General features: G+C 44.2%; 1 protein-coding gene across 6 annotated transcripts in view; it reads left to right on the top strand.

Annotated features, from left to right (window-relative positions):
- Positions 1 to 14,208, top strand: part of NRF1 (nuclear respiratory factor 1) — a 138,083-nt gene that overhangs the window by 100,066 nt on the left and 23,809 nt on the right. For all 6 annotated transcript variants that reach the window (XM_037049210.1, XM_037049209.1, XM_037049211.1 and 3 more), the window contains 2 exons: positions 3,898 to 4,055; positions 12,178 to 12,302. In XM_037049210.1, the coding sequence (XP_036905105.1) occupies positions 3,898 to 4,055; positions 12,178 to 12,302 (283 nt within the window). The remainder of the gene's footprint in view (positions 1 to 3,897; positions 4,056 to 12,177; positions 12,303 to 14,208) is intronic.

Genomic DNA, 14,208 nt, shown 5'->3' with positions numbered 1-14,208 from the left:
TGCTGTTAGAACAGCCTTGCCAATGAGAGCTCGTGTCATTGGAACACACTGCCCTTGATGTCTGGTCGGTTCCGTGTGGTCACATTTAGACGAAACGGAGGGGTTATTGGGGGACCTGTCTCTCCTGGTGAAGTACGGTCTCCCAAATCCAAACAACAGTCTCTAACCTCAGGCAGCTTAAAACTAAGGACACAGAACAAGGTACATAGGCCTTTCAAAATGAACAAAAAAAGAATCTCAAAATAATATGAAATAAACCACGTATGTTGATTTCAATATATACAATTTCAGTTTTGATGGCATATTTATAAACAAATGGATTTGAGAATTTATTCTGTTGTATGATTTAAGACGTATTGGTGTATTAATTGCATTAAGTGTCAGAAAAGTCTGCTAAAAGGAAAAGCCAAAGTACAAAAACATTAGAGACATGAATTTTAAACTGAACCATCAACACATGTAACAGTTTTGAAGTAGCACAACTTTCTATAGGTGGGGTTTTTAATGAATACTAATTTATCTGAAATACAGGTAGGCCAAAAAACAAGTAGTTAAATATTAATAAAGGACTATGTTCCTCATGTATCCATTCAGCCCACACTTTCTTTGCCAGGCACTATAGATGCAGAGAAATAAAGACTGCCCTTGCTCTTAGGAGCACACAGGTAGGTGGTAGAGAAAAACCACAGGACGGCAGCAGTGAGATAGGGTGCTGTCGAAGCCAGCCCGGGGGCTGTGGGATGTGAAGGAGAGGTACCGAACCTTGGACTGCAAGGGAGTGGTGTCCTCTTGGCTCCTTCAGTTTCCCCTGAGCTCAGACACTGGAAGGGTGGACAGGAAGAAAGGCTGGAAGGCTGGGAGTTGCAGGCACAAGCACTGCATCCCATTGTGGAAATGTGGCGGCGCTGCACACCGGTGGTCCCCCATAGCTAGATGGGGTGTGAGAGTAGCCACAGTTTAAAGGGCCTCACTGTGGTTGGTCTCTTTCAGAAAAGCATAGAAGCTAACTATGCATCTTCTGAATATCTTTTCCTCCTAGGGCTTGTGGCCCTTTCTCTGGGACATGGTGACATCCAGGAGTAGATAACTGCACAGATGGAAAAGGGGAGCAACAGGAGCCCAAGCAAATACAACTAAAGCACTGAGACTCAAAAATAGGAAGTGTTTTAACTCTCCCTATTTAACACTCCGAAGAAGTGTTAATACCTAAGCTGATTTATCACCTGCCATTTTTTAACAGAAATCTCTTTGCTTCTTTTCCTACTTCCTCTCCACCCTTTACCAACATCCATTAATCCTTCATGACTACAATTTAACTTCCTTAAAGTATACTGCATATGGCAACATTTTAATGCCATTTTTCACTACATATATAGTTGTAACTAAATGTCTGTATCTTAGGCCCTGGCTGGGTAGCTCAGTTGGTTACAGCATCGTCCTGATATGCCAAGGTTGCAGCAGGTTCCGTCCCTGGTGAGGGCACAAGCAAGAAGGAACCAATGAACACACCAATAAGTGGAACAACAAATAGATGCTTCTCTTTCTTGCATGTGCTCTCTCTCTAAAATCAATAAATGTTTTTAAGAATTAAATGTCAGCCCTGGCTGGTGTAGCTCAGTGGATTGAGCTGCGGGCCTGAGAACCACACGATCACAGTTCGATTCCCAGTCAGGGCACATGCCTGGGTTGCAGGCCAGTTCCCTGGAGGGGACGTACAAGAGGCAACCATACATTGATATTTCTCTCCTTCTCTCCTTCCCTTCCCCTCTAAAAAGATAAATAAATAAAATCTTTAAAAAAAATAATTAAATGTCTATATATTAAGTTGCTGCCATTGGAGTATAAAGTACTTAGGACAGCCGCCCCAGGCCAGCTCAGCTGTGGGATGGGCAAAAATATCAAAGGGCAGCCCTAGAAAGACAAAGACTTCTGAAGCAAAAGGTAACAGGGCTGGCCAGCTTACTCTGACATTTTGAGTGGGATCACTGAGCATCTACAAATGGGCAGTGTAACCTGCCTGTAAAGTGGCTTTGTTTGAGTTCCTGAGTGGGCAACTTCACAGCTCCCAGGGAAGGCAATAGGATGTCTCTGCCTCTCAGGGATGAGCCCTGAAGGCTTGCTGACACAATCCATGCCTGTGAGAGCCCAGGGCAACTACTAAGGTGGCTCAAAGGAATCTCATCCTCTGGGAGGCTTTCCACAAGCATTCTGAGAAGCAGCGTCATAATCTTAAGTATGGTAATAGGACCGAAGCAGGAGGCATTTTAAATACCTGCCTCTCCTAGAGATTGTACACCTTCTTTGGGACACAGGAGCATTGGGGTGCAAGCTAACCATATACTTGGCCCCGGAGATGTGAAGTGGGGACAATGGGAGTTCCAATAAGTACAGCTAACGGCCCAAGGACTCTAGTCCATAGAAATGTTTTACCTGAGCTGATTGATTTAGCACCTCCCACATTTTGGAATAGAAGTTGCTTTCCTTGCACTGCTGCTTTTTGTCTTTGAAGGAGGATAATCAACCAGTGATTGTTGAGCAAAATGGACCGAAATAGTAGGATTTGGGGATCCAGAACTGAGAAGCCTTTTAAGGCAAAGCATTGTACTAAAATAACTGGTCCTCAACCAGGAGCACCCCCATATATACCCCCCAGAGAGGATATTTGGCAGTGTCTGAAGATATTTTTGATCGTCATGACTGGGGAGGGCACTTTTAGTGTCTGGCAGGCACAGCTGGGGGTGCCACTGCGGCTGAACATCTGCAGTGCCTAGGACAGCCGCCTGCAGTGAAGGGTTGTCCGGTCCACGTGTTAGTAGTGCGCTGTTGAGAAACCCTGGGCTTGATCTAGCAAAGCTTAATTCTGGTCTGCTCTGTCGCCAGGCAGCGTGTTTCGTTTTGTTTCTTCACAATTCCAACTCACTACAAGGAAAACAGGTTTTGTTACATTAAATTACTTAACTGAATTTGGCAGTTTCCATCAAAAAGAAAACTACAGAACCACTTTGATAAACAATTTCACCTTTAGGAATTTATAAATACACTCACATAAAATATACAAAGTAGTATTTGCAGCTGTTCATCACAGTACTGTTTATAATAGCAAAAGACTGGAAACTACCTTGATGCCCATTAAAAGATGGCTGGTTGAATGAATTATGATGTATCTATATAATAATACAAAGCTGTGTGACCATTAATATGAACCATGAATGAATAAAGTAGTTTTATATGTTCCAAAATGGAATAATTTAAAAGACGTATTATTTGTGAAAAAAGCAAGGTGTAAAAGGATATGTAGAATATACTGTCATTTTTATTTTCTAAAAGAAAGGAGTAGAAAGGGGGGAGTAGAAGTGTGTATATGTAAATATGCTTGTACTTTACATAGAAAAAGTAGGTAACACTAGTGGCCTTTGGGCTAAGAGCCTGGAGCACTGGCATAACATTCCCTTTGGTCAGTTTGAATTTTTTTATAATTACATTTATGGTCTAAATTAAAATTTTTGAATAGGTAACAAATTGATAAGGCCCCGCTATTTCAAAAATTATTTAAAAGGATACAGTAGAAAATCTTGCTTTCTGTCTCCTACTTAAGCTATTCCCACAGCCCCACTGTACCCCACCCCACCTCAACTCACAAATTAAGGAAAATATTTTCGATGGTTTCTTCCAGAATTTCTTTGTGCAAACACCAGCAAGTTCAAATATCTATTCTAATTCCCCCTTCAAACAAAAGATAGCATACTTAATCCCTGTTCTGTACATTGTTGGCCATGTTAATTTAAAAGTGTATATGTGTATTTGGCTGAACACATAGCTATTTATTAGAAAAATGACTTAAACTTCATAATCTTTGTTTGACTTTGATTCTTTACCATCCTGTCCTCTCTGCTTCAGGTAGAACAAAATTGGGCCACGTTACAAGGAGGTGAGATGACCATCCAGACGACACAAGCGTCCGAGGCCACCCAGGCAGTGGCGTCACTGGCGGAGGCCGCAGTGGCAGCTTCTCAGGAGATGCAACAGGGAGCCACAGTCACCATGGCACTCAACAGGTGGAGGCCGGGGTGGGGGAGAATAAGTGAGGTGGTGGACCCGTCCCTCCATACTGGTCGTAGAGTAGTGCCGTACCTCAGTTTGTCACAATTGGTAATTGGAGCTTAATACTCTTTGCGCTTAGAATGTCATAAGTTGACTTCTCATTGGCCCTCATCCACCTCATTCCCATCCCACCCCTCCACTCCCCAGCACCCAGCCCAGCTTTTCTGACTTCCAGCTCAAGCCTACTGGTCTAGGGACACGTGCAGGCCCCTTTGCTTTGTCCCATTCTGTGCCTGATACTGCACCAAGAGAAGTGAGGCTTGAGTGCTTTGTTTTTCAAAGGGTATAAAGGATGTAGTTAATAGCATCAGGAAGCTTCAGGATTGATTTTCCTTTTACACTACAAAAGAAACTGGGTTTTGTTAAGGGCATTAATCCATGTTTTAGCTGGTTGAGAGCTGATTCTACTGTCTTTTCAGAAAATGTGTTTTCCTTGCTTATCAGTGACTTAAATTTGTGTTATTGGGAAAAATCATTGATTTTTTTTTTCTTCAAATGTGTTTATGAAGGGCGTTACAGAATGGGATACTCTAGTAAGGGGTAGTTTCTGAAACAAAATTCTCTTGCTCCCTGCTTGGTTCCTTCTCTTGGTTATTGGCATTCCATGTCATTCTTTTTCTTCATTGCTAACCCAGTTTTATCATGAATGGACTCAGGCATTTTAGCTCATAGTTAAGAGTGTGGGTCTTGAAGCCAGACTACCTGGGTTTGAGCTCAAGCTCTGCCACTTACTAGCTGTTTGAGGTGGGGCAACTGACTTGAACTCAGTTGCCTGGGCTTTCCACTTCCGTCAGATGGGGGTAATAGCAGTGCCTACCTTGAAGGGCGGCATGAGAACTGAAAGTCAATGCGTGTAAGGCCCTTGGTCAGCTCCTGGCATGTGGTAGCCTGGCCGTCACCCTGTGTGCAGCAGCTGTTAGTCCTCAGGAGTCACTGAACTCCTGTGACGTCCCAGCACTCTGCTAGGTCAGGCCGTAGGTGAAGAGTGCTCTTAGATATAATATCTGCCCTCAGTGAAGCTGTACTGTTGGGGAGATTGATTTAAGCTAAACAACATTACTTAAATAGCGAGCAGTATTACTCGGAGTGTAATTCACTCTTGAGTTCTGAACATCATTGAAATTCAGAGGAGGGGAATCACTTCCTCCAAAATGTAAAAATCAGCTAAAGTTCAGATCGGTTGTGAGAGAAGTAGAAAGCCTTGGTAGGCTTATGTGCAAATGCTTTCCATGAGGCTGGGCAGTGAGGTGGCTTCAGAAGGTTAGGAGCCCCATAGATTCAGGTCTGAATCTCAGCTCTGCCACTTACTAGCCATTTGATCTAGAGAAATTTAACTCCTGAGTTTTGTTTGGTCTCCTCACAGTTATTATAAGAATGATTTCATCACATAGAATCAAAAAGATTTGATGAGCTAATGTATATAAAACTCTCAGCAGAGTGTTCAGACCATAATTAGCACTGCAGGACTGATTTTGAAGGAAGCATGGCCAGGACTCGGAGGTTGATTGGGTACAGAAAACTGTAACGCACACACATACTTGTCCTCGCAGAGTCACCCATGGAGTCTGTAAGTGAGCTGGAATTGAAACTTGTTTCTTAGCCCACTGAACCGATGTGCTCTTCAGTAACACGAAAGGCTTGTTTTATTCCTCACAGTTGGCCCAGTCGCACCCCTTCCTTTGAGAGAGGATGCACAGATAAACTTCCAGAAAGCCATGGCCAGAGTGAGAACCTCCCCCTCTTTAGCTCAACAACTCCTTACTGTAGCATGGAGCCTAACTGGCCACCTGTAAAAACCAGCAAAACTTGATTTCATTGAGCCAGCGCTTTGCATATTCCAGTGCACTGTGAGTATCCTGGGAGCCCTGTATATTGTGGAAAATATGAGGCACATTCTGGCTCCCTTCAGTGTAAGGACCAGGGCTTATTTCTAAAAGCAACGAGGGTAATGGTTTCCCCTGAGGGCTTGTTAACCAACTCAGATGCAGCTGAGGTGGCTGGAGTGTTTACTCTAAAGGAAGGAGAATGTGGTTTGGTGTGGCATGTAGGAGGAGTAAGGAGATGTTGAAATCTCTTTGCAATCAAGTAGCTCAACGCCCCTGTGAGTGCTGGGGGTGGTGTGTCGCAGCCTTTGCTGGGGGTGAAGAAATGGAGCTTGGCAGCGAAGACTAGACCATAGCAGGCTGTTAGGGGCACACCAGGGGCTTTCTGATTCTGAGAGAGGTAACTCACTGTCTAATGGCAGGAGGATTAGACTTAAGACACAAGCCTCGGTGTTTGCTTCTGTGTGGGATGACACGAATTCCCAGCCTCCAAAGAGTTTGTTGCTGGAAGTCATCTTACTGATAAATGCACTAAGAAATCCGGTCTTTGTTCCTATAGTAACAGAGCGATTTCATAGAGCTGCTCCCTTCCAACCTGTGTTTCAGGTGCAGATGGGACAAGCATGGCTCTCTAATAATCACCTGCACCTCTGCTGCACTGTAAACAGCAGATGTGGGCGCAGAGTGAGAAGAGAGAGGCGAGCTGCATGGAATGGCAGGTGGGAAGAAGGCAGAAGGGCGCCTTCATATATTAGACGTGCAAAGGAGATCAGGACAGATGCAGGACAGACCTGTTTTTCAACCATGATGTTAAAAGAGTTTTGTATAGCAAGTCAGAACAAGGACCCTGGGCTCAGACAGCCTTTGGCCCACCCGGCGTTACAATAAGCCAGAGAGGCTGTGAAGAAATTTTCATCAAAATATTTGGAAACTAGTTAAATTTTAATTATTTTCCAAATAGCTCTGGTCAGTGTGGCTCAGTTGGTTGGAGCATCATCCTGTAAACTAAATGGTGGCGGGTTTGGTTCCCGATCGGGGCACACATCCTGATTGCAGGTTCAATCCCCGGTCAGGGCGTGTACGAGAAGGTCTGTGTTTCTCTCTCTCCTTTCTCTTCCATCCTCTCTCTCTAAAGGCAATAAAAAAAATAATGACCTGTAGAATAATAAATCTACACTTTTAGGAAGGAAATGGAGAGAAAATCAAAGTGAACAAGTAAAGAACAGAACATCACAGCTCCAAAAAAGAAAAAAAAAGAAGGAAAAGTAGCCCCGGCTGGTGTAGCACAGTGGATTGAGTGCAGGCCTGTGAACCACAGGATAGAAATTCGATTCCCAGTCAGGGCACATACCTGGGTTGCAGGCCAGTTCCCAGCAGGGGACGCACGAGAGGCAACCATACATTGATATTTCTCTCCTTCTCTCCTTCCCTTCCCCTCTAAAGATAAATAAAAAAAAAAAGGTAGAGCTATTCAGCCCAAACAACGAGAGGAGAAAGGAAGTGGAACCATTGGGTTGTTGCAACATAGTGATTAATTTTAAATTTCAGTTTGTTGGGTAAGCTTTCCTAGATTTATATTCCCTATTGAGCAGGTCATTCTGCAAAGTCCATACGGTCCTTGCAGATAGAGATACGTGAGAAGTACTTACGGACTGAATCCGCAGTTGCCCTAGTGGAAGTTTGCAGGTGTCGTTGACACGGAGACAGTTCCTACGGGGCCTGCTGTGGCTCGGCGCTCTGGGGAAGCGAACGCTTGCACTGATTCCTCTTCCTGAGGAATTTAGAGTTGCTGTTCTCTCGGTGTGGAGAAACTTTGCTTAAAAGAGAAGTGAGTCGTATTTTCGAAGAAAATAAATAGTAAAATAATTACTATTTATTTAAATGGAAATACTATTGAATTAAAATTAGAGATATCATTAATATAAAATGTAGCTTTAATATACAGACTGCTGTTTATTTGCCAGTAAAATGGGACGGGCCGCCCAGATCAGACATCCTCCCTGAAAATGGAGGGCAGGGCTGGGCAGTTGCTGCTTTGTCCTGTAGATAAAGTTGGACACTCGCAAATAAAAAGTTGATGAAAAGTTCTTATTTGTAACTAGTTGGGAAATGACTGTGGTCAAAAAGTTTTGAAGCAGTAGCTTGAAGGTGTTTTAATCCCTCTTCACCTTTTAAGTGAAGGTGATGTTTGTCTAGTGCCATAGTGGGATCATTTGTTACAAAGTCTAGTGTAAATGTTCAGAATGGATTTGGAACCGGGCCTGCTGACCACGGGAGTCACCGCTGTCTTCATGCCCCGTGGAGAGCATCTGTCCACTGCCGCTGTGTCTCTGGCTCCTGGCAGTGGCTGAGCAGACTGACCTCGCCGACCACCATCATCCCATCAGACCCCTCATCCCTGGCATCCCGGGTTGCTCGGGTGGTGGGTCGTTCACACCTTTTCTTCTGTGTTAATTTTTTGGGGGTTTTTTGAGAGCACGTTTATTAAAGCTGGGGCCAGTGAAACAAGGCAGGACTTCAGACGAAGCAACAGGAGAGCTTCGGCAGGGCTGCGCTGGCCTACTGAGAAGTAAATGTCAGTGACAGAAGCAAGCCAAGGCAGGGCTGCTGTCGGCTTACTGAAACGGCAGACAGGTTCAGGGGGTAGGCCCGGACAAGCTGCCACTGCACGCTGCTCCTCTGGCTGCCAGTCTCGTGGGGACCCTTAGAGTTTAGGAGAGAAAGTGAAGATGCACACCAGGGGAGGAAGGTGTGGGCATGCTCCCAAGAGGGAGAGTGTGCCTACGTTAACATGTTTTAGAAAGGTATTAGAGAAAATTACTTTAAATATTTAGAACCAAATAAATGAATATTCAGGCAAAATAAAACAGGTGTAATTGGCTACAGGTAGACGTTCATGTCAGGTCTTGGGTAGTGCCCTCCCCATCATCGCCTGTGAACCCCCACGCTAACAGTGTGCGTCCAGGGTGCACAAGAGTGGCAGGGCGTTGCCTCTGAGAGTCATGCAATGAGATCATTGTAATATGCGATTGAACACTGGGCAGTGGGCAGCGGCTGAGGTGCCCTGTGAGCAAAGGTCCTATTTCCATACAAACGGTTCTCATCTGCAGCTGCCTTCCTCATGTACCACAGCGCTGCAGCTTCTTCCAGAGAATATACTTTTCAGCTTTCCCTGAGGCTCAGGCCAGAATGCTAATATTGTAAAATCAGATGGTAATGTTATTTGACACAAGTTTTTTAGAAAAATATTAAAAATTAAGGATCTAGTCCTGGTTGGTGTAGCTCAGTGGATTAAGCATGGGCCTGCGAACCACACGATCGTGGTTTGATTCCCAGTCAGGGTACATGCCTAGGTTGCAGGCCAGTTCCTGGCAGGGGACCCGTGAGAGGCAACCCATACATCGATATTGAAAAAAATAAAAATAAAAATTAAGGATCTGGGTACTAAATAATAATTTTTTAAATCCTTACCTGAGGACATTTTTCTTTTCATTGCCCTGAGAGAGAGAAGGAGGCAGAGAGAAACATAGATGTGAAAGGGAAACATTAATCAGTTGCCTCCTGCACGTGCCCTGACCAGGGATCGAACCCACAACCTTTTGGTGTCTGAGGTGACACTGATCAACTGAGCCACCCATCCAGGGCATAATACCTCATTGTACTGTCTCTGATATTTATGAAGCACTTTGAAATTAAAGTCTACCTTGTAAAGTGTGGAGAATAATCTTAGGAGCAACTCCAGATCATGGCTCCCCTTCGACTCTGAAGTCATGTTACACATACTGTGGAATGACTGGCTGGGTGTGGCACATCACCAAGAAACGTGTTTCAGCAGAAAGGATCATCTTAACTTTTACAGGCACTTCATGTAAACTCTGTGACTCCGTTCAGCTTTTTGTTCAACCTCAGTTACATCCCAAAATCTTTAATGAAGGAAATAAATTTGTAATATATAATCACGACCTTGAACTAAGTCAAAGGAAGCCTACAAATTACAAGTTGGCACAGCTAAATGACCTTAAAAGGTCAGAGTCAACACTTTTGCATTTAATTTATTATTTTGAATAAATATCAAAAACTATAAGCCCTGGTTGGTGTGGCTCAGTGGATTGAGGGCCAGACTGAACCAAAGGGTTGTCGGTTCATTCCCAGGCAGGGCACAGGCCTGGGTTGCAGGACAGATCCCCAGTTGGGGGCCTTGAGAGGCAACCACACGTTGATATTTCTCTCCCACTCTTTCTCTTTCCCTTCCCCTCTCTAAAAATAAATAAATAAAATCTTTAAAAAAAAAACCTATTTACATGGGGTCAATACAGTGGTGGGTGAAAAAAAAGCAGACTGTAAAACTGTATGGGTGGTATGATTCTGATTACTATCTGTTCAGTTGTGTTTAAGATGAAGGAAAGCCCTGGCTGGGTGTCTCCGATGGTTGGAGTGTCATCCTGTATGACAAACGGGTGTGGGTTCGATCCCCAGTCAGGGCACATATGTAGGTTGCAGGTTTGATTCCCCAGTCAGGGCAAATATGGGAAGCAAGCAATTAGTGTTTCTGACACCAATGTCTGTCTCTCTCATCTCTCTCTCTCTCTCTCTCTCTCTTATCTGTCTATCTCTTCCTCTCACTAAAATCAATAAAAAATGTCCTCCGTGAAAAAATTTTTAAAAATCTCAAAATATAAAAAGAAAATACTGTTATCTCTGTATAGTTTTAATTTTTTATACCTAATGAAACTTTTTTATAAGTTTTTCCATGCATTTTATTATTAGAGAAGAATAATATTTTTAAACACAAAGACATAAAATTTACAAAGCAAGGCAAGTTAGTAAGAAGGAGAGAATTTTCTTTTTAATGAGACTTTTCTATTCATTGGGTTTCTTTTACTGTTTCCTGGAACCCTTAAAAGTGACCAAGAAGTCTTCCCTGGGGGAGTGATGATGGCCGTGGCTTTACTTGTCTGATGACTTTCTTAGCCAAAAGTGACATTAGTGAGTTTGGTACATGTTGCTTCACCCACAGTCATGATGTGTTTACCCTAACCAGTCCACCGACCCCTGCCCGTGCTCCCCTACAGCTCAGGGGACAGCTGTCACAGTTACGGCAAAGCCTGCCCCTTCAGGACAAAGCCCAATCAACTGGATTCTTTGGTGTCAAGCCCAGGACTGTGTCCACCTCAGCTAAACTAAGTGACACCAGCTCCTCCTTTGACATGCCCACTTTCCACACTGCCTCAGGAACTGCGAGGTGCGGCCCCTGAGACTTGCCCACGAGACGTGCTGCGTTTGGTTTTTCTTCTTCACATTTTAACATCTCTGAAATTTGGATGTTAGATTATAATCTTACAATTGTCAGGAATTTCTCTTTTCTTCCTTACTGACACATAGAGTCACACATTTTATAGTTTGTAGCATCATAAAGTCAATATAAATTATCCATTGTGCATAGAGTAAAAGCATATAGTAAGGAAAAGAAAGCAAAGTGGGACATAAACTGCTAGATTGCTGCTCACTGGGAGCATGGTTAATATTGCTGGTGATGCCCGAACATTCTACAGAGTGTTTGCTTTGTAGTGAAGGGAGCTTTGTTATTTTCATTGTTTCTAGAGTAGAGAAGTTTGGACTTCCACTGATGCTTCACATTGTTAAGTCTTTATTCAGCACTGCCTGTATGTACAGTGAGGCAGGGGAAGAGGTGGGCTTGGCAGAGTGCTGGTCAACCACTCCTTCGTATTTGGTATCATGGATACAAACCAAATTATTATTAACATTCAGTGAATAGCAAGTCCAGATTGCTGGCTCCTCATATTATCCCTCACCCTTGGCTGTGAATGGGCAGCTGCAGGTGGTCTGCCTTGTGTTACTAGGGAGAGAGAAGTAAGAGAGGAAACCTTGCGTTGGCAGTCAGAATGGGGGGTGCACTGTGGGTGTGGATCCGGCGTTCCACCGAGCTCACAAGACTTGATCAATCTTGATAAAGAGGAGACTTTTCTGTCCTCGAACACCCATTTTCTAGATTTAAAAACTCTCAGAATAGCTTCTAAATAGGTAAGACTTGGGGTTTCTCTAGCCCCTTTGATTACCATTTAAACATGACTCGCTCTCTCAGTGGCACTGGACTCATGTGTTTACTGGTAGACTCACAGCCTCAGAGTCTGCGGGGAGATCCCGGGAAGGGCTGTCAGGATGGTTTCTCTCGCTGCAGTGCTGGACCTGTATTCAACGTGCACATCCCCCTCTCTCCTTCCTGTACCTGCAGTGAAGCTGCCGCCCATGCTGTCGCCACACTGGCCGAAGCCACCTTGCAAGGCGGGGGGCAGATCGTCCTGTCTGGGGAAACCGCAGCAGCCGTTGGAGCACTTACTGGAGTCCAAGATGCTAATGGTAAGAGAGCATAAATATTTTATTGAATTTCTTCCTTGTTTCCACTTAAACCTCCCTGAGTTTTTCTTTGGTGGTAGGCAATTGATGCCTCAGAAAAGTCCAGGGGCCTCTGATCTCCTTTCACTCATGGGAGACGTGGGGCTTCCTGGGGTGGGAGAATACCATGATAATGGTTACCTAACCGAATCACTTATTTGAAAAGTCACTGTTTTGCTATGACAGGCCTTGCTGAAAGGGACTTTAAAATCTGCTGTGAGGCCCATTTCACCCTTACTCTCCACGAGATAGTCAGTGCCCTTTACTGTGGGTAGCAGAGACTTCCGTGGTGGGCACATCATGACTGGATGGTGTGTTCCGACTGGAGAATGGTGCCACCATCTCACCACAGGGTCAGCCAGCAGGCTGTGATGAAGGTGCCTTTCTGGTTGGTGCTGTGGGTTCTGCTGCTGACTGTATGTGGCCTCCCCAAGGACCTCTGATTTAGCCAACAACATGCTACCACCCTACCCTTCTTTCCCAGCTCTTGGACTCCCTGGGTACTGATGATATCTTGAATGAACAAAAGGGGTAAAATTAATAGAAATATGGTGGCAACGTTTTATACCTCCAGCCCAGCTCTTCAGGTCTACTTCAGCAGGCTCTGGGAGTCGGTTACCAAGACTTAGGCTGCCCAGGAAAGTGGCTCAGAGGCCTGGGGCAAGGAAGACCAGCCCTGTTGTGTGAGATGACATGTGACTTGTATTTTAAATTATACGTATAATTAGGTTAAGTAGGTCAAATTAAGTACTCTGTGGTACTATTTTTCAAGTAGTTGACAAGTATTAGATTAGTTTCGGGTGTGTGAACACATAGCAATTAGGCATTTCTACAAGGTACTCTTTGGTTTTGGAGATTTGTTGTTTAAAGTCCTGCAAAGAGGATAGATAATAACATAATTTATTTAGGCAGAAGGTTCCTTAATGGCATTAGTGACTGAAAAAAGTCACTTTCTTTAGGGTAGTCCCTAAGAATCGAGTAAGGTTTTAGTTGGAAAAGTCTTTGAAGACAGACACAGTGTTGTGTTCTCCTTTGGAACTGGGAGGAAGCAGGTACTTCTGTCCCAGAGAGAAGAATAACATAGAAAATGTAAACAGCAATCACTTGTGGCTCCTGAGAATCACTTATTTAAAAAACAAAACAAAACACCTATAGCCTGCTTTCTCTACAGGGCTAGGGGCTTCCGTGGACTAACAAATAGAGAGAAAGGTGGTCTTAGCCAGTGCACTGTAGGATAAAGGGCATCTCATAGCCATGTATGTTCAGGGTGAAAAGAACCGTGGATGGAATGGAGGCAAACCTCCCTCTGTAGCAAGAATCTTGCTTTTTTCTGTTCCTCATCTGAGTCCCAATCTACTTTAAATGAAAGATAGGATACCTGTGTGACATTCTTCTAAAGTGTAATTGCCATTGCTATCCACTGCAAAAACTACTACTCTGTGTGGGCTTGATAGGAAACTTTGTTATCCCTTCTAATGGTCTTGACCTGTCTGGGAGAGAAGAACAGACCACTTATAGTTCTGGCCTCCTCCCCAACCTCATCTTTTCAGGGGGCTGAATTTATAGGTAAGTGTAAGGACCCTCTGTGTCTCTGGCCAAGTAGACCTGTTCAGCCAGACAGTAAAGTTGGACCACCCTCACTACTGTTGGCTCCTGGAAGCCACCTCTTCAGTAGCTTTGGGTTGTGTGAATCAGTTTTGTTGATTCCATGTTGTTGGCTACATTTGTGACAAGATAAAACTCTGGTCTGTATCCTAAAAGCCACTGGTTCCCCAAAGCAGCCATCCTCAGTTTGTGACTGCCCTGCCCACATGTGCTGAACTCAGACTTGAGAGTTGGGATTATCACCTGCTCTGTGTGGCTTTTCTGT

This window comes from Sturnira hondurensis, unplaced genomic scaffold, assembly GCF_014824575.4.
Source record: "Sturnira hondurensis isolate 20B ecotype Veracruz unplaced genomic scaffold, ASM1482457v3 Scaffold0006437, whole genome shotgun sequence".
In the NCBI taxonomy this organism is placed as follows: domain Eukaryota; kingdom Metazoa; phylum Chordata; class Mammalia; order Chiroptera; family Phyllostomidae; genus Sturnira; species Sturnira hondurensis.
The sequence above is the reverse complement of the archived record's forward strand: the minus strand, read 5'-3'. Positions and strand labels throughout refer to the sequence as shown.